Source organism: Schistocerca serialis, chromosome 2, assembly GCF_023864345.2.
Source record: "Schistocerca serialis cubense isolate TAMUIC-IGC-003099 chromosome 2, iqSchSeri2.2, whole genome shotgun sequence".
In the NCBI taxonomy this organism is placed as follows: Eukaryota; Metazoa; Arthropoda; class Insecta; order Orthoptera; family Acrididae; genus Schistocerca; species Schistocerca serialis.
In genome coordinates this window covers 389,659,458-389,685,954 of record NC_064639.1, presented here as the reverse complement: position 1 = coordinate 389,685,954, position 26,497 = coordinate 389,659,458, and the positions used below count along the sequence as shown (strand labels likewise).

Here is a 26,497-nt window from a genome sequence, read left to right as displayed (position 1 = left end):
CACAGGCGTGCCGTTCAAACCCACGTCCAGCCACCCAGATTTACGTGTGCCATGATTCCCTCAAACGAGTTAAGGCGAGTGCCAGGAGTCGGCCGATGTGTCCGAGCTGTTCTGGGCGCTTCAGTCCGGAACCGCGCGACCGCTACGGTCGCAGGTTCGAATCCTGCCGCGGGCATGGATGTGTGTGATGTCCTAAGGTTAGTTGGGTTCAAGTAGTTCTTAGTTCTAGGGGACTGACGACCTAAATCACATAGCAGGTGACTTGACAATTGGCACAGGCAGTCCCAGTTGAGGCTTTCATTCGTAACTTCTACATCCATGTGAAAGAAGTAATCTACATTCGATCCCTGTATTATTATTAAAAATAGAAAATGTGAACTTATAATACATATCGTTTGTTTCTGGAGCCATTTTCAATATGCAAAATATATCAGTCAGAGAGGTTCTTTTTTTAAAAAAATAAAAATTGTTCTTCAACTTAAAAAGTCTGGGTTCATATCTTCTACACTAGTTTAACAGTGCCAAATATATTGTTACACGTGCTCCTATATGTTATTGCAAATGCTTGTTTCTAAATCTTAACTGCAACACAAAAATTTATTATTCAAAATAAGAAAATATTTCCTCAAATGCAGATGATGCTGCTTTCATTCAGAGACAGACATGGGCAGACTGATTGAACTGTTTTTCCTTACGCATAAATATGCTTCATTATATTTTTTTCACACAAATCTATTTTACTCTTCTGTTATGGCAATGCACACACATTCTATTAAAGAAGTTGCTGAAATTTAGTTGAATGTATTTACATAATATATTTTCAACTTTTTGTTATAGATTCCATTGATGGATGCAGCGATGGAAACTGTGCAGAAATAGATTGCCCTGCAGACTCTATCCTTAGTACAGATGAAATGAATGTGACATGCCTGTGTGATCTAGAGAACTGCACACAGCCAACATGTGATGGACGAGAAGCACAGCTTCTCCACAAGGCAGCTGGACTTCCTGGAGACTGCTGTGATGTGTTTGAATGCCCTGCTACTGAAAGTACGTGTTCTTAGCAAAATCTAAAATATTTTTAATAGGATTTCATAAAGCAGTGTTATTATCAGCTTTAATGCTCAATCAACAGTGAAACCCTACCAGTGGGAAGACACATACATGCATTACCCAAGCAACTTTTCCTGGAGTGGAGTCTGAGTAATGCTGGAAGAAAGTTATGTGTTACACACTGATTGCCTAGCAGTGTAGAGTGGTGTAGTGGGAGTAAGGTGTACCTTCTTTGCAATATATGGTTCTATATTCTTATACTTTATACCAAGCATTGACAATGGGAGAAGTGAAACACAGATACAGTGAACATGTTTCGTATAATCATAACTGAAATAACCCACGTATATATTCAAATCTACATCTACATCTACATCCATACTCCGCAAGCCACCTGACGGTGTGTGGCGGAGGATACCTTGAGTACCTCTATCGGTTCTCCCTTCTATTCCAGTCTCGTATTGTTCGCGCAAAGAAGGATTGTCGGTATGCCTCTGTGTGGGCTCTAATCTCTCTGATTTTATCCTCATGGTCTCTTCGCGAGATATACGTAGGAGGGAGCAATATGCAGCTTGACTTCTCGGTGAAGGTGTGTTCTCGAAACTTCAGCAAAAGCCCGTACCGAGCTACCGAGCGTCTCTCCTGCAGAGTCTTCCACTGGAGTTTATCTATCATCTCCGTAACGCTTTAGCGATTACTAAATGATCCTGTAACGAAGCGCGCTGCTCTCCGTTGGATCTTTTCTATCTCTTCTATCAACCCTATCTGGTACGGATCCCACACTGGTGAGCAGTATTCAAGCAGTGGGCGAACAAGTGTACTGTAACCTACTTCCTTTGTTTTCGTATTGCATTTCCTTAGGATTCTTCCAATGAATCTCAGTCTGGCATCTGCTTTACCGACGATCAACTTTATATGATCATTCCATTTTAAATCACTCCTAATGCGTACTCACAGATAATTTATGGAATTAACTGCTTCCAGTTGCTGACCTGCTATATTGTAGCTAAATAATAAAGGGTCTTTCTTTCTATGTATTCGCAGCACATTATACTTGTCTACATTGAGATTCAATTGCCATTCCCTGCACCATGCGTCAATTCGTTGCAGATCCTCCTGCATTTCAGTACAATTTTCCATTGTTACAACCTCTCTATATACTACAGCATCATCTGCAAAAAGCCTCAGTGAACTTCCGATGTCATCCACAAGGTCATTTATGTATATTGTGAATAGCAACGGTCCTACGACACTCCCCTGCGGCACACCTGAAATCACTCTTACTTCAGAAGACTTCTCTCCATTGAGAATGATATGCTGCGTTCTGTTATCTAGTAACTCTTCAATCCAATCACACAATTGGTCTGATAGTTCATATGCTCTTACTTTGTTCATTAAACGACTGTGGGGAACTGTATCGAACGCCTTGCGGAAGTCAAGAAACACGGCATCTACCTGGGAACCCGTGTCTATGGCCCTATGAGTCTCGTGGACGAATAGCGCTAGCTGGGTTTCACACGATCGACTTTTTCGAAACCCATGCTGATTCCTACAGAGTAGATTTCTAGTCTCCAGAAAGTCATTATACTCGAACATAATACGTGTTGCAAAACTCTACAACTGATCGACGTTAGAGATATAGGTCTATAGTTCTGCACATCTGTTCGACGTCCCTTCTCGAAAACGGGGATGACCTGTGCCCTTTTCCATTCCTTAGCAACGCTACGCTCTTCTAGAGACCTACGGTACACCGCCGCAAGAAGGGAGGCAAGTTCCTTCGCGTACTCTGTGTAAAATCGAACTGGTATCCCATCAGGTCCAACGGCCTCTCCTCTTTTGAGCGATTTTAATTGTTTCTATATCCCTCTGTCGTCTACTTCGATATCTACCATTTTCTCATCTGTGCGACAATCTAGAGAAGGAACTACAGTGCAGTCTTCCTCTGTGAAACAGCTTTGGAAAAAGACATTTAGTATTTCGGCCTTTAGTCTGTCATCCTCTGTTTCAGTACCTTTTTGGTCACAGAGTGTCTGGACATTTTGTTTTGATCCACCTACCGCTTTGACATAAGACCAAAATTTCTTAGGATTTTCTGCCAAATCAGTACATAGAACTTTACTTTCGAATTCATTGAACGCCTCTCGCATAGCCCTCCTCACACTACATTTCGCTTCGCGTAATTTTTGTTTGTCTGCAAGGCTTTGGCTATATCTATGTCTGCTTTGAGGTTCCCTTTGCTTCCGCAGCAGTTTTCTAACACGGTTGTTGTACCACGGTGGCTCTTTTCCATCTCTTACGATCTTGCTTGGCACATACTCATCAAATATGTAGTGCTGTACAACAAAATGAAATGTAGTATGTGCTAATGGCAACTACTACACAGTACTGCTGTGCAGTGTTTGCCATTAGCAGATGTTATACTTCATTTTGTTATATATCACAAAACATTAGAATGCATCAGGCACATTCATTATGTCTGTCATTTTTCCCTTCACAAATACTTGGTATGAAATATAAAACCTGTTGTTATGGTCTTCAGTCCAGAGACTGGTTTGATGCAGCTCTCCACGCTACTCTATCCTGTGCAAGTTTCTTCATTTCCAAGAAATTTCTGCACCCTACATCCTTTTGAATCTGCTTAGTGTATTCATCTCTTAGTCTCCCTCTACGATTTTTTCCCTCCACGCTGCCCTCCAACACTAAATTGGTGATCCCTTGATGCTTCAGAACATGTCCTACCAACCGATCTCTTCTTCTAGACAAGTTGTGCCACAAATTCCTCTTCTCCCCAATTCTGCTCAGTACTTCATTAGTTACACACGATCTACCCATCTAATCTTCAACATTCTCCTGTAGCACCACATTTCGAAAGCTTCTATTCTCTTCTTGTCTAAGCTATTTATCGTCCACCTTTCACATCCATACATTGCTACATTCCATACAAATAGTTTGAGAAAAGACTTCCTGACACTTAAATCTACACTCAATGTTAACAAATTTCTCTTCTTCAGAAACGCTTTTCTTGCCATTGCCAGTCTACATTTTATATCCTCCCTACTTTGACCATCACCAGTTATTTTTCTCCCCAAATAGCAAAACTCATCTACTAATTTAAGTGTCTCATTCCCTAATATCCGTTCGCTCCCTGTATTTGTCGCCTGCCATCTTCAGAATTTGGAAGAGACTATTCCAGTTAACATTGTCAAAAGCTTTCTCTAAGCCTACAAATGCTAGAAACTTAGGTTTGCCATTCCTTAATCTATCTTCTAAGATATGTGGTAGGGTCAGCATTGCCTCACGTGTTCCAACATTTCTTCGGAATCCAAACTGATCTTCCCCAAGGTCGGCTTCTAGCACTATTTCCACCCGTCTGTAAAGAATTCATTTATCTCAGTGGAAGTATATCTTAATTCCATCACACCATTCCACACTGCATTCTAAATTGTAGCAATGTCTTTAAGAATAATAATTTTGAGTAAAAAAATGTATGTGTGAGTTTCTGGGTAAATGGTGGCCAGGCAGACAAATCATCCTTACATCAACAAATAATAAGATGGTACCTTCAGTAAATAGATTGACATGACTGCAGGGTACGTTACTGGCACAGAGACACCAACTGTACAATAACGCAACCCACCAATGTTTCCAGAGAGAAGTACCTTACACTGTTACCATAGCACACTATATGATCAATATAAACTTTATTATATGAATTAAATAGCATTTTCTATCCTCATTTTAATTCAGTTTTAATGCACAGTATTTGTTAAGAGTTTTTTTTATGAAGACATTAAGCTAAATATTCTAGTGCAATGACCCTTAATAATTTGCTGAGCCATAGTCCAGTGTTACATTTGGTATTGTTCATCGCGATGAAGTGTGTTTCACACAACATGTCACAAAGTTACCATTATACCAGTTAGCCCAAAGTCTAATCTGAAAGGTGTGCAGATATCTAATCTGATAGGTGTGTAGATGCTGGCGCTTGGTTGCTTGATAGGGTGTAAATGAAATCTACTGTCACTGTTTCCCTATCTGTAGATAGACAGGATCTCACCTGATAATCAGTTTCCTGGACCGTGGAGACAGCCGCCTTCGTCATGTGTTGCAGGGAATTGTATTGCCTATTGTCTGTTTCATAATAACTGACCACTGACGTTTAGCACATATTCTGGGAACACTGCATTACGAACATCGGTGCGTTGTACCTACTACAGATCTAGATCTACATTTATACTCCGGAAGCCACCCAGCAGTGTGTGGCGGAGGGCACTTTACTTGCCACTGTCATTACCTCCCTTTCCTGTTCCAGTCGCGTATGGCTCGAGGGAAGAACGACTGCCGGAAAGCCTCCGTGCATGCTCGAATCTCTCTAATTTTACATTCGTGATCTTCTCGCGGGGTGTAAGCAGGGGGAAGCAATATATTCGATATCTCATCCAGAAACGCAACCTTTCCAAACCTGGACAGCAAGCTACACCGCGATGCAGAGCGCCTCTCTTGCAGAGTCTGCCACTTGCTTTTGCTAAACATCTCCGTAATGCTATCACTCTTACCAAATAACACTGTAACGAAACGCGCCGCTCTTCTTTGTATCTCCTCTGTCAACCTGACCTGGTACGGATCCCACACTGATGAGCAGTACTCAAGTATAGGTCGAACGAGTGTTTTGTAAGCCACCTCCTTTGTTGATGGACTACATTTTCTAAGGACTCTCCCAATGAATCTAAACCTTGCACCCGCCTTACCAACAATTAATGTTATATGATCATTCCACTTCAAATCGTTCCGTACGCATACTCCCAGATATTTTACAGAAGTAACTGCTACCAGTGTTTGTTCCGCTATGATATAATCATACAATAAAGCATCCTTCTTTCTATGTATTCGCAATACATTACATTTGTTTATGTTAAGGGTCAGTTGCCACTCCCCGCACCAAGTGCCTATCCGCTGCAGATCTTCCTGCATTTCGCTGCAATTTCCTAATGCTGCAACTTCTCTGTATACTACAGCATCATCTGCGAAAAGGTTCAAAATGGTTCAAATGGCTCTGAGCACTATGGGACTCAACTGCTGAGGTCATTAGTCCCCTAGAACTTAGAACTAGTTAAACCTAACTAACCTAAGGACATCACAAACATCCATGCCCGAGGCAGGATTCGAACCTGCGACCGTAGCGGTCTTGCGGTTCCAGACTGCAGCGCCTTTAACCGCACGGCCACTTCGGCCGGCCCATCTGCGAAAAGCCGCAAGGAACTTCCGACACTATCTACTAGGTCATTTATATATATTGTGAAAAACAATGGTCCCATAACACTCCCCTGTGGCACGCCAGAGGTTACTTTAACGTCTGTAGACGTCTCTCCATGCCGGAATGCAAGAAATGTCTGTTTTTATTTAGTGTATGAATATTACATCTTACCTGAAATGGGGGTGACATACGGGCAAATATTGAAGAGTGCTTTTTATAGCTTTTTTTCGGCTTGTGTCAATTTTTAAGAATGCATAAAAATCAGACCGTAATTAGGAGAAAAATTTCGTTTGCACAGTTTAAAGATGCAGCCTTGCTCTATTTGCAGGAGGATTTTCATTATATTTCTGATAACTCGTTTCATCGCTATAATGTCAAACGCAAGACGCTGCGATTGAGCCTACCGTTGTAGCTATTGCGACGGAGAAGGCACTGGTGTTAAGCTTCAACTTCTGTTGGATACATCAAATGTCTTTAATAATAATACTCCGCTTGTTTGTTGCTTAAGAATTTGTAAAGCAATTGTTCTCGTAGCTGCAACGTATGCGAGACTGGTGGAGCATAGTTGTCACACCAGCGCGCCGCCACTGTCGTGAAGCGCCATAAGCGCCTGCTCATCAGCGAACAACTTCGTTGTGACATTCCAGTACAGCATTGCCGTTTTCAGTTTTTGTTGCGAGTAGAGGGAAATAACATGATAAATTGCAAATAAATGCTCGATGTGCAGGCAGCTCATAATAAATGAACATATGTATAGCACATTTCAATAGTAAATGGAAAAGTCGATTAGCTCGAATAAATTCTTCAGCAAACAATGATGACTTAAATAAAACCGCCCTTAATCGCGTTCGCTGCTGGTTGACGTCTCCCTGCTGCTATTGCAGCATCGGTTCTACTGCTACGTTCAGACAGTGGGCTCTTCGTGCATAACCCTTTCCGTTCTTCATAAATGTCCAGATAAGTTCAGTGGCTTTCAATTCGCAGTGCGCTACAAACAACCACAGAAGTTTAATTTTCTTGTTCACTGATCGTAATATACTTTTCTAAAGTATTCCTGCGCCCTGAAGTGCGGTCGCGCGTGTTCCATTCGGCCAGCTTTAGTAAATTCCTCATGTGATGTGGTATTAGATGGAAGCTCTATAGTATTGCCTTCCAACCATCCAGTAATAGAATCCTTTCTCCATCTCGTAGATGGATTTCGTGATACTGGATTGATTATCGTGTGATATGGAGCCTGATCTAAAAAATGGCACATCTTTTTGGTAATTTTTCGAGAACGCTCCTAAACAACTCTTCGTATTGTGTAGAATTCATTTCAGAATGACAATCTGCACCTCCTTTTTGTCCACTAAAACATAAGCCAGCGTTTTGCTCGAATCCATATTTGCTCCCTTCGCGGCACATTATAATCCTTTTCCCAGAACCGAACGGTGTTTAAATTCCTTCTCTCCAGCCATTCCACTCTTGAATGTTTGTTCTGTGATAAGTGTACACATTTTCTGATGCGTAAGGCATTTTTTTGTTCCTGTCAACAAAACTTTCTGGAACGATTTGCACCATACCAACTCTCATCAGTGTAATAAATTGTCCATTCTATCTGAAGCCCAATTTTCGAACAGCACGCCAAAGGGTTGTTTCACTTATATCAGGAAAATCTACCACTTCTTCGACTTCTCTAGCAAGGCTCCCACTGTTCGAAATCGTTTTCCACAAAGAAGTCGTGGATTTTTCTTCTTATGACTCCTTGTGTAAACTCGTCAAATACAAACTTCTGCAGCCTGTCAGAACTCGTTTTTGGTGATACAACACATGAAGTTTCTCCACATTTTCTCGCAATTCGCTTCGCTGTACTTTCACTAATACCGAGACATTCGGATGTTCTCATTACTGACTGTGATGCGGGACTGCTCGCGCCCTGTTCTCTTTCGGCCCCAAAGTAAGCACGCACACTGATCACGTTAGATTTTTCACAACTCCGTAAATGATGCTTGGTTTCACACAAGCACAAGGGAACTAATTATGTTACGAGCACTGTCCCACACGAATACCTAACAACAAATGGGAGGATGATTGTTTCCTATCTGACAGGAAGCCACGATGTAAACACTGCAAAGATGAACAATGAAGTGGAAATCCTGTTCAGAGGTCCGGCAACATCGCACACGCGAGCAAGCGGCGCATAGAAACGCAAAAGGAAATAAATTAAAGTTGTGATATTAGCGCTTTCTTTCTTCCCCCTCCCCTCCCTCCCCTTTGCAGCTCTCGAAAACATAGCACATTACCGAACACTATTTGCTAATTATCTTCGGGGGGTCTTTGTTAGACCTTTACTAAGTTGGGGGGATGCCTGGAGTTGGGCATCTACCACTGACTCCCCACCCCCCACCCTACTCCCCGGTGGTGTCTGAGTTTAAGCCGCCCATGATCGATCCTGCCTCCGGCCTGCGCAGATGGGAGGGAACGTCATAATTGCGCGAATTTTATTCCTATTTCTTTTCCTTTACCCAGCATTGGAACACGTGAGGCAATACTGACCCTACCACTTATCTTAGAAAATAGATCAAGGAAAGGCAAACCTACATTTCTAGCATTTGTAGACTTAGAGAAAGCTTTTGACAGTGTTGACTGGAATACACTCTTTCCAATTCTAAAGGTGGCAGGGGTAAAATACAGGGAGCGAAAGGCTATTTACAATTTGTACAGAAACCAGATGGCAGTTATAAGAGTCGAGGGGCATGAAAGGCAAGCAACGGTTGGGAAGGGACAGGTTTGTAGCCTGTCCCCAATGTTATCCAATCTGTATATTGAGCAAGCAGTAAAGGAAACAAAAGAAAAATTCGGAGTAGGTATTAAAGTCCATGGAGAAGACATAAAAACGTTGAGGTTTGCCGATAACATTGTAATTCTGTCAGAGACAGCAAAGGACTTGGAAGAGCAGTTGAACGGAATGGACAGTGTCTTGAAAGGAGGGTATAAGATGAACATCAACAAAAGCAAAGGATAATGGAATGTAGTCGAATTAAGTCGGGTGATGCTGAGGGAATTAGATTAGGAAATGAGACACATAAGGTAGTAAAGGAGTTTTCCTATTTCGGGAGCAAAATAACTGATGATGGTCGAAGTAGAGAGGATATAAAATGTAGACTGCCGATGGCAAGGAAAGCGTTTCTGAAGAAGAGAAATTTGTTAACATCGAGTATAGATTTAAGTGTCAGGAAGTCGTTCCTGAAAGCATTTGTATGGAGTGTAGCCATGTATGGAAGTGAAACATAGACGATAAATAGTTTGGACAAGAAGAGAATAGAAGCTTTTGAAATGTGGTGCTACAGAAGAATGCTGAAGATTAGATGGGTAGATCACATAACTAATGAGGAGGCATTGAATAGAATTGGGGAGAAGGGGAGTTTGTGGAACAACTTGACAAGAAGAAGGGACTGGTTGGTAGGACATGTTCTGAGGCATCAATGGATCACAAATTTAGCATTGGAGGGCAGCGTGGAGGGTAAAAATCGTAGAGGGAGACCAAGAGATGAATACACTAAGCAGATTCAGAAGGATGTAGGTTGCAGTAAGTACTTGGAGATGAAGAAGCTTGAACAGGGTAGAGTAGCATGGAGAGATGCATCAAACCAGTCTCAGGACTGAAGACAACAACAACATTTTCTTAATTCAGTCATATATGTGCTCCTAACCCAATAAAATTTTCCCTGCGGCTCAGATACTGTGAAACCATCAATGTTCTGATCGCACGTGACAGTCTCAGGAGTAGCAATATGTTGCTTATTTTTGTAGTCGGCATCACTGAAATCCCACAAACACCTATGCAAAGCATAGATATCCGAAAAGCGAATATTATTCTCCGTTCCCCCACTTCATATTTCAGTTTGTCTACACTCTACGAACACACATAACCTCAAAACTCATGCAACTAGTGTTGCCAAAGTTGGAACACGGCGAGAAGTGTTTATACTTTAGTTTCAGCAACGTGTTGCGCAAACGCGCGGCGAGCATGCGCAGTGGCCGATAGCATAGTTGCCGGTAGCCTAGTGTCATGTAATATAGGCTTTTTAGTATGCTGTGTTCAACCCTTTGTCAGTCCACCTGGGGGCGTCATTTATTGTGAACAAGTTTCTCAGTGCAAAATACTTGGTTGTTGATTTGTTTGTTTATTTTTGTTTTATTCATAATATTTTATTTCCTGGCTATGTTGTTCTTGTGTGTGGCACTTTTCTCTTTACTGTTACAGGTACAAACTATCAGTGTTCATGGAATAATGAGTGGAAGAAGAATGGCACAGTATGGTCAAAGGATGATTGCACTGTCTGCAGATGTGAAGATGGTATTGTTGTTTGCACTGAAAAAGAAGTATGTCCTGAGATACCTGCTTCATGCCCTGAGAAGCACACACCAAAAGGAAAATGTTGTCCAGTTTGTCTGAGTAAGTGGAGTATGCAGTTCCAGTTTGAGAAGATTTTTCGACATAAGTATCATAGTCCCCCCCTCCCCCCCCCCCCCCCCCCCCCACACAATTTTTCCACAGAAGCGACTTATCATTCCCTATCTCCTTCACACTCTAGATGCCATTCCTTCATTCCTTCGGCACTTGGTAAGATATTTAAAAGTAAATAAAAAATCAAGTGAGCTTGTAAATGAGTTGTTTCCATTACTAATTGTGATACACTCTGTGTAAAATTTTGCACTAGAGGCATCCCTCTGAGCTTGACACACCAAGTGGACATTTGTGTTGCTTGGGCCTTAAGCTGGCCCAGGGAGTATGATACCTCTTACAGTAGGTATTCCTTCTAATGTTTGTTTGTATTTAACAGGAGACTAAAGTGTCACCAATTTCACACTTATTGATGGTAATTGCATTTACAACTTTGGACATATGCACCATCATTTGCTGTGTATAAATTTGAGGTGTATAAATGTCATTGTCATCATCATCATCATCATCATTATTATTATTATTAAAATAATAATAAATATTAGTATTATTAAATGATAACTGTTACCAAAGAAAACTATTACTTCTCTCCTGTTTTTTTTAGCTCCTGTCTATTAGCTTTAATTTCCCAGAATTTACAGCTAGTAGTGAAATAGTCAAACTAGAAAAATAAATAAAGTTTGCTGATAAATATAAATACTTGTTATTCTACAAAATTCTCCCTCAACAAACACACTGGTTAATTACAGAGCACCTTTAAATATTGTTGTAAGTATTCAATGCCATACAATTAATCCTTCTCACACACAACTGTTTATATAATAAACACTAACAACTGATATTTGATGATCCAACTGTGTAACATTCTAATTGGATGTGCTGTTTATGTCGTTCTTCAAAGGCCAAAGACATCTACCAGAGTATATATAGCCTGTGAAAGCAACATTAGCATACAACTGTTGCTCACCCAAACTGTCATTACCAAACACTAGAAATAATATTTTACATCTGTCTGCAGCTGTTGGATTCAATCTTAAACAACATTAAAGGCAAGCAAATAGCTCCTTCAAATTTGCCATTACAGAACCACAGTCTCAAGCAAAAATGATGATCAGAGAACAATTAGAAACAGACATTCATATCTACACCAAAATTTGTAATCATACTGATTTATGGAGAACATACGAAGCTCATCTTAGCAGTGTTCAATTACATATACTCTCATCAAAAAAATATATTTTACATCATGTCATAGCTGTCAAATTCAGGAAAAGTAAGTATAATTTTGCAGAAATGATCTGACAGGAAATGTATCCCAATAGTAACAGCCTGGAAACTGTAAATCACCAATCACTTTTTCACAGTTTACACTGAATGAAATTCATATGCTGTATCAGTTGTTGCTTCTTTATTAACATTTAGAAAGAACAACCAGTGAAACCCCATTAAACCATTCAACAGTCTGTGCTTCTAAGACAGCAGAACTACGTAAAATACTAAGAAGTAGTAGCATGGAAAAAATAAAATGTCTTTGCTCTTGTGTCAAAGGCAGCAGGAAAAGACGTCTCTATGACGAAAGTGCTCTGTTATGCTGCAGGTTCTAAAGCCAGTCATGTCAGCTGTTAATTATATAAGATCACATGCCCTCAGTCCCGTCAGTTGAGCCAGTTTATTGACGAGATTGAAGAAAGTTCTTACCATATTATACAGCAGTACGCTGAGTTAGCAGTGGAAAAGCTCTGATGCCGTTTTTTGAGCTCTGAACAACAATCAAAATTTTCTTGAATTAAAGGATTCGTCCTCTAGCTGATTTACAGAATAGTGAGCAGCTCCCTTCATGATTTCCCATGAGAAACAAAAGAAAAGTGAAGCAGAAAGAAGAAACTACATAAGGTTGAAGAATAACTACATGACAGAAATTAAATCAGTCAAGTGCAAGACGAATGATGATTACATTAATAAGTACCAAAGTAAATGTAAAGCAGCTTGGACTGTTGTCAAGACTCATCTGGGTAGAAGTACATATTTTAGCAAAAATAATTCTTGTAACTCTGGTATTATGTCAGATAATTTCAATATATTCTTCATTAATGCTGGCAATGTGAATAAAACTGCTGCTACAGAACATAGCCATAAACAAGGCAAAATCCAAAACTCAAATCATGGAAACTTCTACCTACAGAATTTTGAAAATGTAGTTCGTGTATTTAAACTGGAAGAAGTAAAACTAAGCAGTAACACAGCTGCAACAGAAAAATTAAGTTACTCAAAATTGGAAGACATTTATGGTCTCAGCAATTTTGTGTTGAAAAGAATTATGGATGTAATAGCACATCCACTATGTTCTTTTATAAACCAGGTGTTTGTCAACAACTGTTTCCCCTCATCCTTAATAATGACAGTTATTACTCCTGTGCACAAAAAAGGTGACAAATCTTGTCCTAATAATTACTGCCAAACCCGTCTTGTATCCATCCTGCAAAAAGTAGTGAAATATTGCATACAGTTCCTAATCAGTGAACATCTGTCTGTGAATAATATTGTTAGTGAGTCACAGTATGGCTCCCAGTCTGGCTTGTTAACAGTAATAGCAGATGAAAATATTATTTTGTTTATACTATTAACATTTGAATCAAGATTACCTGTTAACACTATCCTCGAGGATCTCAGCAAGGAATTTGACTCTGTCAGCCATTGAATTCTGCTAGGAAAACTATACTGCTAATATTTTAGAGGCTCAGAACTATCTCTGATCATATCCTATCTGAGTGACAGAAAACAAATTATGCAATTCAACTATATGAGGTCAAATGTCTTGGACATCAGGCAGGGTGTGGCACATGGTTCTGTGTTTGGGCCTTTACTCTTCATAATACATGTAAATGATTTGTCCAGCATTATGTTGTATAAATCCACACTCCACACAGATGACACCACTTTTTTACAGCTGGGAAACTTTTAGGAGCATTGAAGCAGCAAAGTAGGGATGATCTCAGAGCAGCCAGTAATTGGTTGCAAATCAACAAATTGCATATTAATCATGAAAAAACCTGTAACTATTCCCTTTAGTTTATGCATTAGAGATGATGCCAATATGGCAATGATTGTGCTTCATCTCAACTTCTTGGGATCCATCTTTACTCAAAACATGAAACAGTCATACCGATTATATCTTTACTAAGTTGACATGTGTTCACATATTTGTAAGGTAAACTAAGGTCTCGTGTTAGTGATAAGCTATTGCTCAGTGCATACTATGTCTTTCTCCACACCCACTTAACATACACCATTTTGTTATGGGAGAATTCCCCCGAAGCAAAATAAATTCTCATTTAGGAAAAGAAGGCAATCAGATGCATCTGGGGACTCAGAAATAATGAGCCTTGTAGACCATATTTCAAAACAACTAAAAATACCAACTGTAACATCCCTCTTTATACTAAGCTGTTTATACATAAAAAAGAATGTCAATACAGTCACAAACTACTACAATCTGTTCATCAAACTAACATGCGCCTGAAACAGCAAATTGATCTCTTAAGAAAACTCAAGATAGTTACAAATACACTCTAAGACCAAAGAAATGATGTACCATGTAGGAATTATCTGAGTGGGATGGAAATCGATAGATGTGATGCACATGTACAGACAGACAAATGGTTACAGTTGTGCATTAAATCATCAAAATCCTGATCTGTATGTGGGGGCCCTGCCCACTATGCACCAAATGTTCTCTACCTGAGTAAAGATCTGTCAACCTTACTGGCCAAGGTAGGGTTGCCGAGCAAGAAGACAAACAGTAGAGACTCTTGCCATCTGCAAGTGGGCATTAACTTACTGAAACGTAACCTCAGGATGGCTTGCCATGAAGGGCAACAAAATGAGGTGTAGAATTTTGTTGACATACCGCTGTAGTGTAAAGTTGTCACAAATCACAACCAAAGAGGTCCTACTATGACAAGAAATGGCAGCCCAGACCATCACTCCTGATTGTCAGCCAATATGGCAGGCAACAGTCATGTTAGTATCCCACCGCTGTCTGGCACATCTCCAGACACATCTTTGATGATCATCAAGGATCAATTTGAAGTGCAACTTATCATTGAAGACAATTCTACTCCATGCCAAAAACATGCCTGGAGAGGCCCTCACTGTGGGATACCAACCTGACTGTCACCTGCCATATGGCCTGACAACTACAAGACATGATCTAGGGTGCCATTTCTTTTCATAGCAGGATCCCTTTGGTTGTCATCCACAGCACACTTACAGAACATTGGTACCTCTGTGAAATTCTATGCACCATGTTACTGTCCTTCATGGGCTTATATTTCAGCAAGATAATGCCCGCCCTCATACGCAAGATTTTCTACTGCTGGTCTTCAGGTTTGCCAAATCCTACTTTGGCCAGCAAGGTCATCGGATCTTTCTCCAATTGATAACGTTTGGAGCTTAATGGGCAGGGCCCTCCAACCAGTTCTAGCGTGCCCCATCATCATCAGTGTTCTGCCTAAAGGCAGGTTTTCACATGGTAGTTCTCCAGGCTGTCCAGTCTTCTGCCATCCTCTTCAGGTCTGCATAATTTCCCCCTCCCTTTATGTCGTCTATCAACTTGTATCTCCTTCTTCCTCTCAGTCTTCTCCCACAAACCAATCCTTCCAAAGCATCTACTAACAAGCACTCCCTTCTCAGTGAATATCCCAACCAGTTCTTTTTCCTTTCTCTTACAACCTTCAGCAGACATCGTCTCTCACCATCCCTTTCCAATACTCTTTCATTACTCACTCTTTCCATCCAGCTTATTCTCTTCATTCTCTTCCACATCCACATCTCAAATCCTTCTAACCATTTTTCATCCTCTCATCTCAGTGTCCATGTTTCTGCCCCAAATAGTGCCACACTCCAGAGAAAACATTTGCCAAGCCTTTTCCTTAGTCCTTTATCTAATTTGCCACATAAGAGTCTCCTCTTTCTGTTGAATGCCTCCTTCGTTATGGCAATTTGAATTTTCACCTCCTGGTGACATCTCAAGTCTTCAGTTATTGTGCTTCCGAGATATTTAAATTCACTTACTTGGCTAATGGTAGATTGTCCTATTTTAATATTGGACAGTCTGCATCTTGTACTGATGACCATACTCTTTGTTTTTGCTGTGTTTATTTGCATCCCATATTCCACACAAGCTTCGTTGAGATCTTTCAGATCTTTGAGCATGTTATTCACTGCCCGCTCACTTTCTGCCACTAATACCATGTCATCTCCCTCCTCCTTTCTCAACCGGGCTTGGGACCGGCTATGGCGGAGTTTAGCGTGCGCCGATTAGACAAAATTAGGCACTACATCCCTCAGGATGACATCCAACAACTCCATCAATCACTGCCAAGCTGGATACTATTTGCATAATGGCCAGAGGCGGACCAACGTGTTATTGAGTTGCTCAGTTTGTGAAGCTCTTTCTCTTAAATAAAACATACAGTTTTTTCTGAAATTGTAACCATTTGTTTGTTTGCACATGTACATCAGCTCTATCGATTTCTATCACTTTCAGATAATTCCTTTGTGGTCAGTCCCTCTTTCTTAAAGCGGACATGGGAGTAAAACTATTTAACATGTTGCCAGTACAGGCACACAGTGGGTCACATAGTTCAGGTCTCGTGACAATAACAAGCAAATTTGTTGGTTGGTTGGTATGCGAGAGGGGCCAAACGGCGAGGTCATCAGTCCCATCAGATTAGGGAAGGATGAGGAAGGAAGTTAGCCATGCCCTTTCAAAGGAACCATCCTGGCATTTGCCTGAAGCAATTTGACGTGGGTTTGAACCATTGTCCTCCCAAATGTGAGTCCAGTGTGCTAAATACTGCACCATCTCACCCAGTATAGTTTCATTTAATCTTAATCTTATGTAAGTGAATTCTGTATGGTAAGTAGGTATGATGAACAGTTTTGTACCTTGGTAGACAGTAATGATGTACAGTATCACCAAATGTGTTATTTATGTAACTGTAAATGTAAGTGTGTATGTACATCACAGATGACATCAGTTGCATTTAATGGTCAAGGATGGATGATAAATAAATAGTTTTATTGAAAGTCATTATGGTTGACAATGAAGGTATTGCAAGTGTTAATAACAAGTCTTTACAAGTGAATGATTATGTATAATGTTTCCAATACCATCATTTTGCTTATTTCAGCTGACACACCTGGCTGTGTTGTTCATTCAAAGAGCATGGTCATGAAAGATGGAGAAAAATGGCAAGAGGATCCATGCACAACATGCCTTTGCACTGATGGGAAGAAAGAATGTTGGTCTTTTATGTGTGAAATAAAATGCTCAAACCCAAAACATGTAGAAAATGAATGCTGCCCCGTTTGTGAAGGTAATGAAGATCACTTAATATTGTAATATCTTTGAATTAACACTCTTTCCAGGCACCTGAAAAGTGTTATTGTAAATAGTATACCAATAATTCTTTGGTCCATATCATCCATAAATGGCATATGTGCAAGATGTGGTAAATAATTTAGGAACAAAATTAACAACTCACCAAATAATAGGGCCATTGAGTCATAACAAGCACATAAACAAGGTTGGAAACTCGCTATCTTTCAAATGAATCATTTTTCAAGCTAGAGCACCAGCAAATAGAAGAGGATTTGAGCAGGCAGATAAACAAGAAATCCCATTCCTGCATTGTCATATTACAAGACATGACAGTGTCAACTAATGCAGTTTTTTACTGTTAAAAGGATGCAAAGTATCACACAGAACCAGTTTTGAGATATTTTGGCCAGTGTGCTATATTAGTTTATACAGCAGCATTACTGAACTTTGCAAGATGCTTTATTCGGTTGCTGCCCATATATGCAAATTTAATATATCAAGAGGGATCCAGTCTTCAAGTAATAGTAATTAAATCTATGATAAAATGCTGTCATCTTAGAGAAGTAACCCAGGTAAGAGACAAATTTGGTAGCCACCTCTGTTAATCACAAATATGTAGCACCTAGAAGGTGATGATGCCATGAGTATTACTTCCTAATTTATAGATTAATTTCTTGATTTATATATGACTGATTACAGGGCACTCACTGCTCAGTTCATATAGCTCTGTGGAGTGGCAGGTTTATATTGGTTGTGTTCAACTTTGTTCATTTGTACTTCCAAATTCAGCTAATCAAACTTCTAGCTTAATAACAATGCTGATAAACAAAGCTAAAATTGTTCACTTCAGATACATGTCTACCATGTGGAATTTTCTCTTGACAAGGAGACTAACTCTCTAAATCAACGGTAAAGTCAAGGTTACAATGGTAAACATGACACTGTTCTTTCCATTCTATCACTTGCAACATATTGTTCCAAGACGTCTCAATGGTACAGTCATACTTTTGTGTAGTCGAATTGGTTGCTTACACTTTCACAAAGTCAAATCACTGGCAAACACAAGTCACTCATCCAAGGCTAGACACCTTTTTAACCACTCATAGTGGAACAAATATCATGTAGAAATAATACCTTCTCTCCAGATTCACAATCAACTGTTCACATCAAACTCCATCCACTCACTGTTTTCTGATGTATGCCAAGAACAGCGCTTCTCATGTCTATTTGGTCATGGTGATTGCTGGGTTAAGTTGGCCAGTCTCAGGCACATCTGCCTTTCTGGCTTAAACAAGCTCTGTTCAGCAGTATAGAAATGGTCTTTTTTCTTAAAGTAAATCATGAACTGCTTTCTCTTTTATGAGTCTGTAATATATTTGTTTAAACAGATTTGAAAGGAATCTACCTACAGTCCAAACTGCACATCTTTAAATATGAAATACCAGAAGATTCAGTTTTGCGAGTGGGTCAGGAATCAAACTTGTCTGATCTGCTCTGCTTACATGAAAACACAGTCTTTAAATTTGTTAAGGATTCATGATTAAAGCACATGTATCAAATGTGCTATTTCAAATTACTGTGGTTTCCTTAAAAATGATACATAGGATGAAAATTTCAATAAATTAGCTTTATATATTTATGTATAAAAGTAACATTAAGATTATAATAAACACACACACACACACACACACACTCACACTCACTCACTCACTCACTCACTCACTCATACTCTGCTTATCCACATCTTAATGCTTTACTATTTGATATCATTACCTGTTTCATTGTTTTGTTGTTTTCTTTTGAATAGATCACACAAAAATATATTGCTTGAATTGTTTCAGAAGGTGAACATGCCCACAAAGTATCTCAGTGCCCAACACTTAACTGTTCGCAGTACTGCCCCAATGGACTTGAAAGAGATAATACCGGATGTCCCATATGCCAGTGCAAACAAGGTAAGTTACAGAGCCATTGTAACAGTCTTATGATAAGAAAACTCAAAGCAGAATATGTTAATAAAACTTCCTATTGATACCAATTATTATTTAGAAAAGAAAATGAATGAATTCGGAGGAGGGTCTGTTAGAGTCATTTCTGTGTAAGAACAATGTATGATTACCATGTCACTCCCCAGTATTTGGGAAACCAACATGAACTTCTTGCTTTCCAAATAACTGGGAAAAAGCTGTGACACACATAAAATAATGATACTTCAGTGAAACCCCAGGGAAAGGAGATATTACAAGCAATATTTCTGTATTGAAAGACATCACATTTCTTCCTGAGTCTCTCGGTTGCACAAAAAGTTTGATGTTTTGCAACATGACTTTTCAGAGGAAGATATACTTTCTCTGGTAACAAAGGCAAAATTAATTTGGAGAAGTCATCCTGGAAAAGTTTGTTAGCAGCAAATTGGTTAATACTGTCTCAAGCATCTAGCAAATAAAATTCACATCCCTGGGTTGTTAAACAGAATTTACAAATTTAATTTCATAAAAGCTCTGAAGAAAGATTGAGTAACAGACTGTGTGATGAGACAATATGGTAGATGAAAATGATCAGAGGGGTAATAGTGTAAAATAAGGAAAAGAGAAGGAAAACAAAAAGAAAATGAGAACTCCAATGAACATTGGTAAATGAAGAGGCAGAAAAGAGGAAATACTCAGAGTATTTATTTATTTATTTATTTATGCATTTATTTTACCTGGCAAGATTAGGGCCTTCGGGCCCTCTCTTCCACCTACCCAGGCATACTCAGATTCAACAAATTTTAGTTTCTACAGAACATTAAGGACATATAACATGTTATACAGTATTAATGTTAAAGAAAAAAAAGAGAGATTATGAAAGTAGTACAATGATAATTATAACAATCAAAAAATAATTATAACAATCAAGAATGATAATAATAATAATAATAATAGTAATGACTATGTATATGAAAGTAAACTTATTTTTCTTTTATGAATGTCAGTCCTATTGCTAGTTGGGAATTTACTCGTTATATTCTTGCAGCTTGTGAGTTATTCTCATCAAGCAGAGACATAAGACGATAGAATGGGGTGAAAGAGATATAGAAGAGGTAGATAGGTTATAGGAAGAGAAATAGAATGGTAAAATTCGAAGCTCTGATGGAGAGGAGAAAGAAAAAGATGAGAGGGGCACAACAGTGGTGGCTATACCGTCCCTAATATGTAAGTCTTGAGTTCCCTCTTGAATGTTGAGTGGTTCTGGATAAGATGCAGATCACAGGGGAGCACGTTCCATAGTCGTATGGCTGAGATGGAGAATGACACGGAGAGATTTCGTGTTATGTAAAAGGTACAGCCAAGATGCTAGACGTGTCCGATCTGGTATAGCGGTTGTGGAATGATGATGGGTGTTTAATGTGAGAAGATAAGTATTGCGGGCACCAGTGGCTAAGAAATCGATGAAGTAAGCACATCGTGTGGAGATCGCGTGCCTTATGTGGGCATATCCAACCTAGCTGGGAGCATGAAGGACTGATATGATCATACAACCATATATTGCATATATATCTAACGCAAGCATTCATCACTAGCTCGAGGCATCTCGAATTTTCACTATTTGTGCCATGTTGAACTACATCACAGTAGTAAAGATTAGGCAAGACTAGTGTTTGGACTAATTTTTGTTTAACATGGGTTGGTAATATTTTTCTAAATTTTTGAATTGCATGTAGGGAGGAGAGCGATTTCCGGCAAGCTGTGACTGTTTGTTCTTCCCAGTTTAGGTGTTCATCCAAGATTATTCCAAGGTGTTTTACTGTTTTTTGGTATGTTAGTTGGGTACCATTGAGGAGTATTTGAGGGACTGGTGCGCGAAAGTACCGACTGATTAACTTTGGATGAGATATAAGTATGACCTGGGATTTCTTGGGGTTTAGTTTCAGACCTAGGTTCTGTGCCCATCGAGAAACAGAGCAAAGATCTGCGTTCATACTCGCTACTGCGTCAGCAGTGTTCTTGGGGCTTGCAGTTATGTACAGTTGGATGTCGTCGGCATATAGATGGTAGTTGCAGGAGTGAATCACTGAAAGTATTGGTGAAGGAAGATAGTAAGTAATAGTTTAAATGGAAGAATGGTAGTAGCATTTATTAGCATAGTTTTTAAGTAACTGAGAAAACAATAAATGGTATTTTACCTGTCTTGTGACAGCAGTGACTTGCAGATAACCTTCATGGTGATACATTCCCAGATGTGTTCTCACCCGCATATTCTTTTCTGCAGTTTCATGGCACAATGATTGAATACAGATACCTTGTGTGTCCAGCAATACCAAGTAGTTGTTACAAACCCAGTATCTTTTAGTCAATTTTCTACATACTTCATTTGTTATGGTTGTGTATGGCTGTTTGCACTAGCCTTATATAAATAGACAACTCACTATCTGTTGGCATGACATTTCTGGTGCCTGGTCATCTTTTCCTCAGATTTGTATCTGCCTTCTCTTCTTCAACATTATAATAATTGAGCCCAATCTCAACTCATCTACTATGCATATTTCCAATTGATAAAGTCCTAGAAGCGAACTTTTTCATTAAGTGGAGTTTATATTTAAATCAAACTTCCAAACAAATGTTGCTGACAAAGATCGGGTTCTGAGTTCCACATCACACACATTTTTAATTTGTTATTGTTGCAACAGCTTAGATTAGAGAATTTAAAAAAAGAAAACTTGCACAGTAACAAGACTGCTCTAATACAAGTCGAAGGCTGTGAAAGGGGACACTAGCAAAGAACTGAGTGACTGAAGGAAATCAAGGAGAAATTTGGGAAAGGGAAGTATAATTCACAGAGGAGAAATAAAAATTTTAAGATTTGCCAATGACATTGCTATTCTGTCAGAGATGGCAAAGGAAAGGGCTGTTGAACAGAATGATGATGATGATGATGATGATGATGATGATGATGATGATGATGAGGTCCCATTCTCCAAGGAGCATAGGCGACAATGTGGGAGACGTGTACTGCTGTACTAGGCAAGGTCCTAGTGGAGGTGGTTTGCCATTGCCTTCCTCTGACCATAATGGGCATGAATGGTGGTGATGATGATGATGATGATGATGATGAAGATGACACACCAACACCCAGTCATCTCAAGGCAGGAAAAATCCCTGACCCCGCCAGGAATCAAACCCGGGATCCTGTGCGCAGGAAGCAAGAACGCTACCACAAGACCACAAGCTGCGGACTCAACAGAATGAAGAGTGCCTTGAAAATAGGTTACAAGACAAACATTTAAAAAAGTAAAATGGAGGGAATGGAATATAGTCAAACTGAATCAGACAATGTTGAGGCAATTAGAGTATGCAATGATACATTAAAAATAGTAGATGAGTCTCTGACAGAATAAAAATATCATCGGCAGACCTTAAAGGTTTTATTTTTCCTCTGTGGATTATAATTCCCTTTCCCAAATTTCTCTTTGATTTATTTCACTCACCCCATTCTTTACTACTGCTTTTGTCAATTGAAAAAAGCTACTCAGCCTCACAAAAGAAATCTACAAGCCAGTGACAATTATAAGCATTGTGTGCAGTCAAGGGAAATTTGGATTACTGTCATGAACAGTCACAACTCACCCCTAAAGGTATTTGTGTAGGGACAGCCAAACAAGTCTAGGAACAACAGCTTAGCAGCACCGACAAAGAATCATACTCAACTACCACTACAGACAACACAACAGAGAAAGCTATTATCGAACTATCAACAGGATCTGACCTCACTGAGGAACTGTGTTTGTGAGTAGTAGCCATTCTGTATCAATTTTCTGGTGCCCTCAAATTCAGATTGAAGAAAAGATACACCAAGCAGCCCCTTGTAAAATACCAGATCAATACTGGGTATCATCCACCAATTAGCCAGCACTCAAGTAGAGTGTCACTAGGTGAACAATAGTTAACCTGGGAGGAAGTAGAGGAAATGCTGCGAGATGAAATCACTGAACATTCAGAGAGTCCTTGGTCCTCTCCAGTGGTCCTTGTGAGGAAGAAGAGTGGCACATGGCATTTCTTGCATTGACTACTGAAGACTGAATGAAATCAAAAAGAAAGATGTGTATCCATTGATGCACACTGATGACTCCCTGGACTGGTTGAAAGAAGCTATGCACTTCTCAACTACTGACATGTAGACAGCCTACTAGTACATCAATGTTGATGGGGATGACCAGAAAAAGATTGGCTTTGTAACTCCTTATGGCCTCTAAGAGTTCAAATTCATGCCGTTTGGACTATGCAAGAATCCAGCCATCTTTGGACATACGACAGACAAACTGCATCAACACCTTAAACGAACAATGTGCCTTTGCTGTCTGTATGACACCATCATTTTTTCAAAAACATTTGAAGAACATCTAGGCTGACTGACAGCGTTGTTGAAGTATGTTCAAAGTGAAGGTCTATGCCTGAATCCGAAAAAGTGCCTCTTCAGTGCCCAAGAAATAAAAATCTTGGGGCACTTAGTGAATGGCAATGAAGTCTGTCACAGTCCAGAGTAAATAAGAGTAGCTACAGATTTTTTGACTCCTCAGCACATTTGTGACATGAGAAGTTTTCTTAATATGCTCATACTACTGGCAATTCATAAAGGACTTCTATACCAAGGCATACTACTTGCAAGAACTACTGCAGGGACAAACCAACATTTTTTGGAACAAGGCACAAGAAAGGTCTTTCCTTGCTTTTAAGGAGGTGCTAGCATTGTATCCAGTTCTAGCATTCTATTAAGAGAAAGCCAAGACAGAACTACACACTGATGCTAGCAGTTTTTGGGCAGTGTCCGTTCTAGCAAAAATTCAGCAATGTGCTGGAAATGTGATAGCTTATTCCTCCAGAGTACCCTCCAAGTCGGAAGAGAATTACTCTAGAACCAAATAAAGTATCTTGCAGTTGTCTGGTGGGCCATCAACAAATTCCAGCCATATTATTTGGAAAATCGTTCATAGTTGTGAGGGATAAAATTCTCTATGCTGACTGACTAGCTTGAAGGATCTATTAAGTTGACTGGTGTGGTGGGCACCGAGGCATCAGGAGCACAACGTGACAATGGTATACAAAAATTAAACCATACAAAAGGATGCTGACTGCTTTTCAAGGAATCCTTTGGTATAATACTGCAGTGTGGATGGAATCTCAGTAATTTCTGCATTAAATGATGTTGCTGCTGATCAGAGGGAGATCCAGCATTGCTGAATACCATAGAAGCCTTGAAAAATGAGGAACTGACCAAGGCAGGATTACAGTTAATAGATGTAACTTTATTTAAGAGGACCCATGATCTATGTGGTGGAAATGGTTTCTCATCATCCCAATTATCTGGAACTTGGAAGACTCTAGACCGAACCAAATGCAGGTATTACTGGCTAGGTCTCTACCATTTCATTAGACACTACTTGTGCCACTTTAAGGAGTGTCAATGACAGATGCACATGCTGTAGTTACCTCCGGGGCATCTGGTATCAATCCTGCCTGCAGCAGCAGCATTCCACTAAAGTGGGGAGGTTCTTGAGTCTGACAAATTGGAACAACTGTATAATAGCCTGTACTGATTGCCACACTTGTTATGCTATCACCAAAGCTGTGCCAACTGCTGAAGCTCCAGAAATAGTGATTTACTTGTAGAAGACATCATTCTGAAGCAAGGACTACCCTGGGAGATAATCTCTGATCATGGAAAAATTTTCCAGTTGAGACTAGTGCCAGAGATAATTTCACATTGTGACATAAGCCACAGGATGACAACTTCCTACCATTAGCAGATAAATGGCCTCACAAACACTTTAATAAGACATTGGTAGATACGCTCTCAATGTACACTGATGCCGAACAGAAAGATTGGGATACGATGCTGACCATCATGTCATTCTCATACAACACAGCAAAGCAAAACGCTGCAGCCTTCATACCATTCTTTCTGCTCCACAGTCACGAGGATGAAATGACAATGGATATATTGCTCCCCTTTCAGCTGGACAATACTCAGGATGACTATGTGAAACACCTCATTACAGGATTGAAGAAGCAAGACAGCTAGCTTGCATATGGGGAAAGGCTGAGAACACTATAACTCTGAGCACCAGCCAGTGAGATACAACCTGGGAGACTTGGTATGGATTTTTACAGATTTGTGGAAAGTGGGACTATCAAAAAGGTTGCTAATGCATTATTTGGGGCCATACCGTATCCTTCATCACATGAAAAGCCAAAGATATCATCAAAAAGACAAAAGAGCATAGATGAAATACTACTACAGTAATGAGGTGCAGATAGATGATGGGAGGTTCAAGGAAACTGAAGAACCACCAGATGATCATGAAGCTTCAATGGTAATGGTCACTTTTAATGCTCATAGAGTAGAAAATGTAGCAAATTGACCAGAACATGAGAATCCACAAGTGAAGTCATACAAAGGACCATTAACAAGATTTAGATCCAGGGTGCTGTAGTCAGCTCCAATAATGACTCCTCGAACAGTGTGTCACTGTTTCTCTAGGCGAGGGAGCAATGCCACCAGCTCTGTTGCATGCGGTGTGGTATAGCCATTAGCATCACTGGTTAGTGTGCTGTGGGTCACCAACTCAAACTTGCCCACCAGCAGTTATTTGTTATTTGATATTTATCATTTCTGGAATGTCTTGAAATATCTTATGTTTGAAAAGTCTGTTTAAATACTAACATGCTGGAGTATTCAATATTTGTATAAATAATCACATTCTCCATTCAGGAGATATGGCTGTACTTTGCTGTAAGTAATAAATGTGCATTCAGTAGTAAGTATTTAACTTCATTTATGACCCTGCCATTGGATTTGGAGTTGATTGTGGTTTAGATGTGACAGTATTTTGTAGTGAACTATATTTGTGGATAACATAAGACATCCAAACATTTTATGTAAACACTAACCATTCTTATGGCTAATGCATACATTTGATTAATTAACAAATTATTATTTTTAGTGAAAGAAGTTGAAACTGATACTACTCCTTTGCAACCTGAGGATAATACTGAAGGTAAAGAAGAAGGTGAGGAACATGATTATGAGGAAGAAGATGTTGATGAAGAACAAGAAATGGAAGATGATGATGAATTGTATCCAGTTGAAGAATTGTCTGAAAATATGTGCAAAACACTTTGTAAGTACGGGTTTTACAATTTTACTGCTGCTGTGATAAAAATCAGGACATGAATAATCTGATCTTGGCATTAAACCTGCATCACAAATAACCTGTGGTATCCTGTAAAATGTAAAAATTGTGGTCTGAAAGTCTTTTATTGCTATGATCAAGAGTCAACAACTAACTTAAGCATTATTTAAAGATCTCAGTATTAAAAAT

General features: G+C 39.5%; 1 protein-coding gene across 1 annotated transcript in view; it reads left to right on the top strand.

Moving 5' to 3' along the window:
• The first annotated feature begins 838 nt into the window (after positions 1 to 838).
• The window catches only part of LOC126457217 (cysteine-rich motor neuron 1 protein-like), a 43,974-nt gene continuing 18,315 nt past the window's right edge, over positions 839 to 26,497 (top strand). Inside the window, exons 1-5 of the mRNA XM_050093337.1 lie at positions 839 to 1,050; positions 10,554 to 10,745; positions 16,949 to 17,134; positions 18,981 to 19,094; positions 26,120 to 26,296. Coding sequence (XP_049949294.1) covers positions 915 to 1,050; positions 10,554 to 10,745; positions 16,949 to 17,134; positions 18,981 to 19,094; positions 26,120 to 26,296 — 805 coding nt within the window. The 5' untranslated portion in view covers positions 839 to 914. The remainder of the gene's footprint in view (positions 1,051 to 10,553; positions 10,746 to 16,948; positions 17,135 to 18,980; positions 19,095 to 26,119; positions 26,297 to 26,497) is intronic.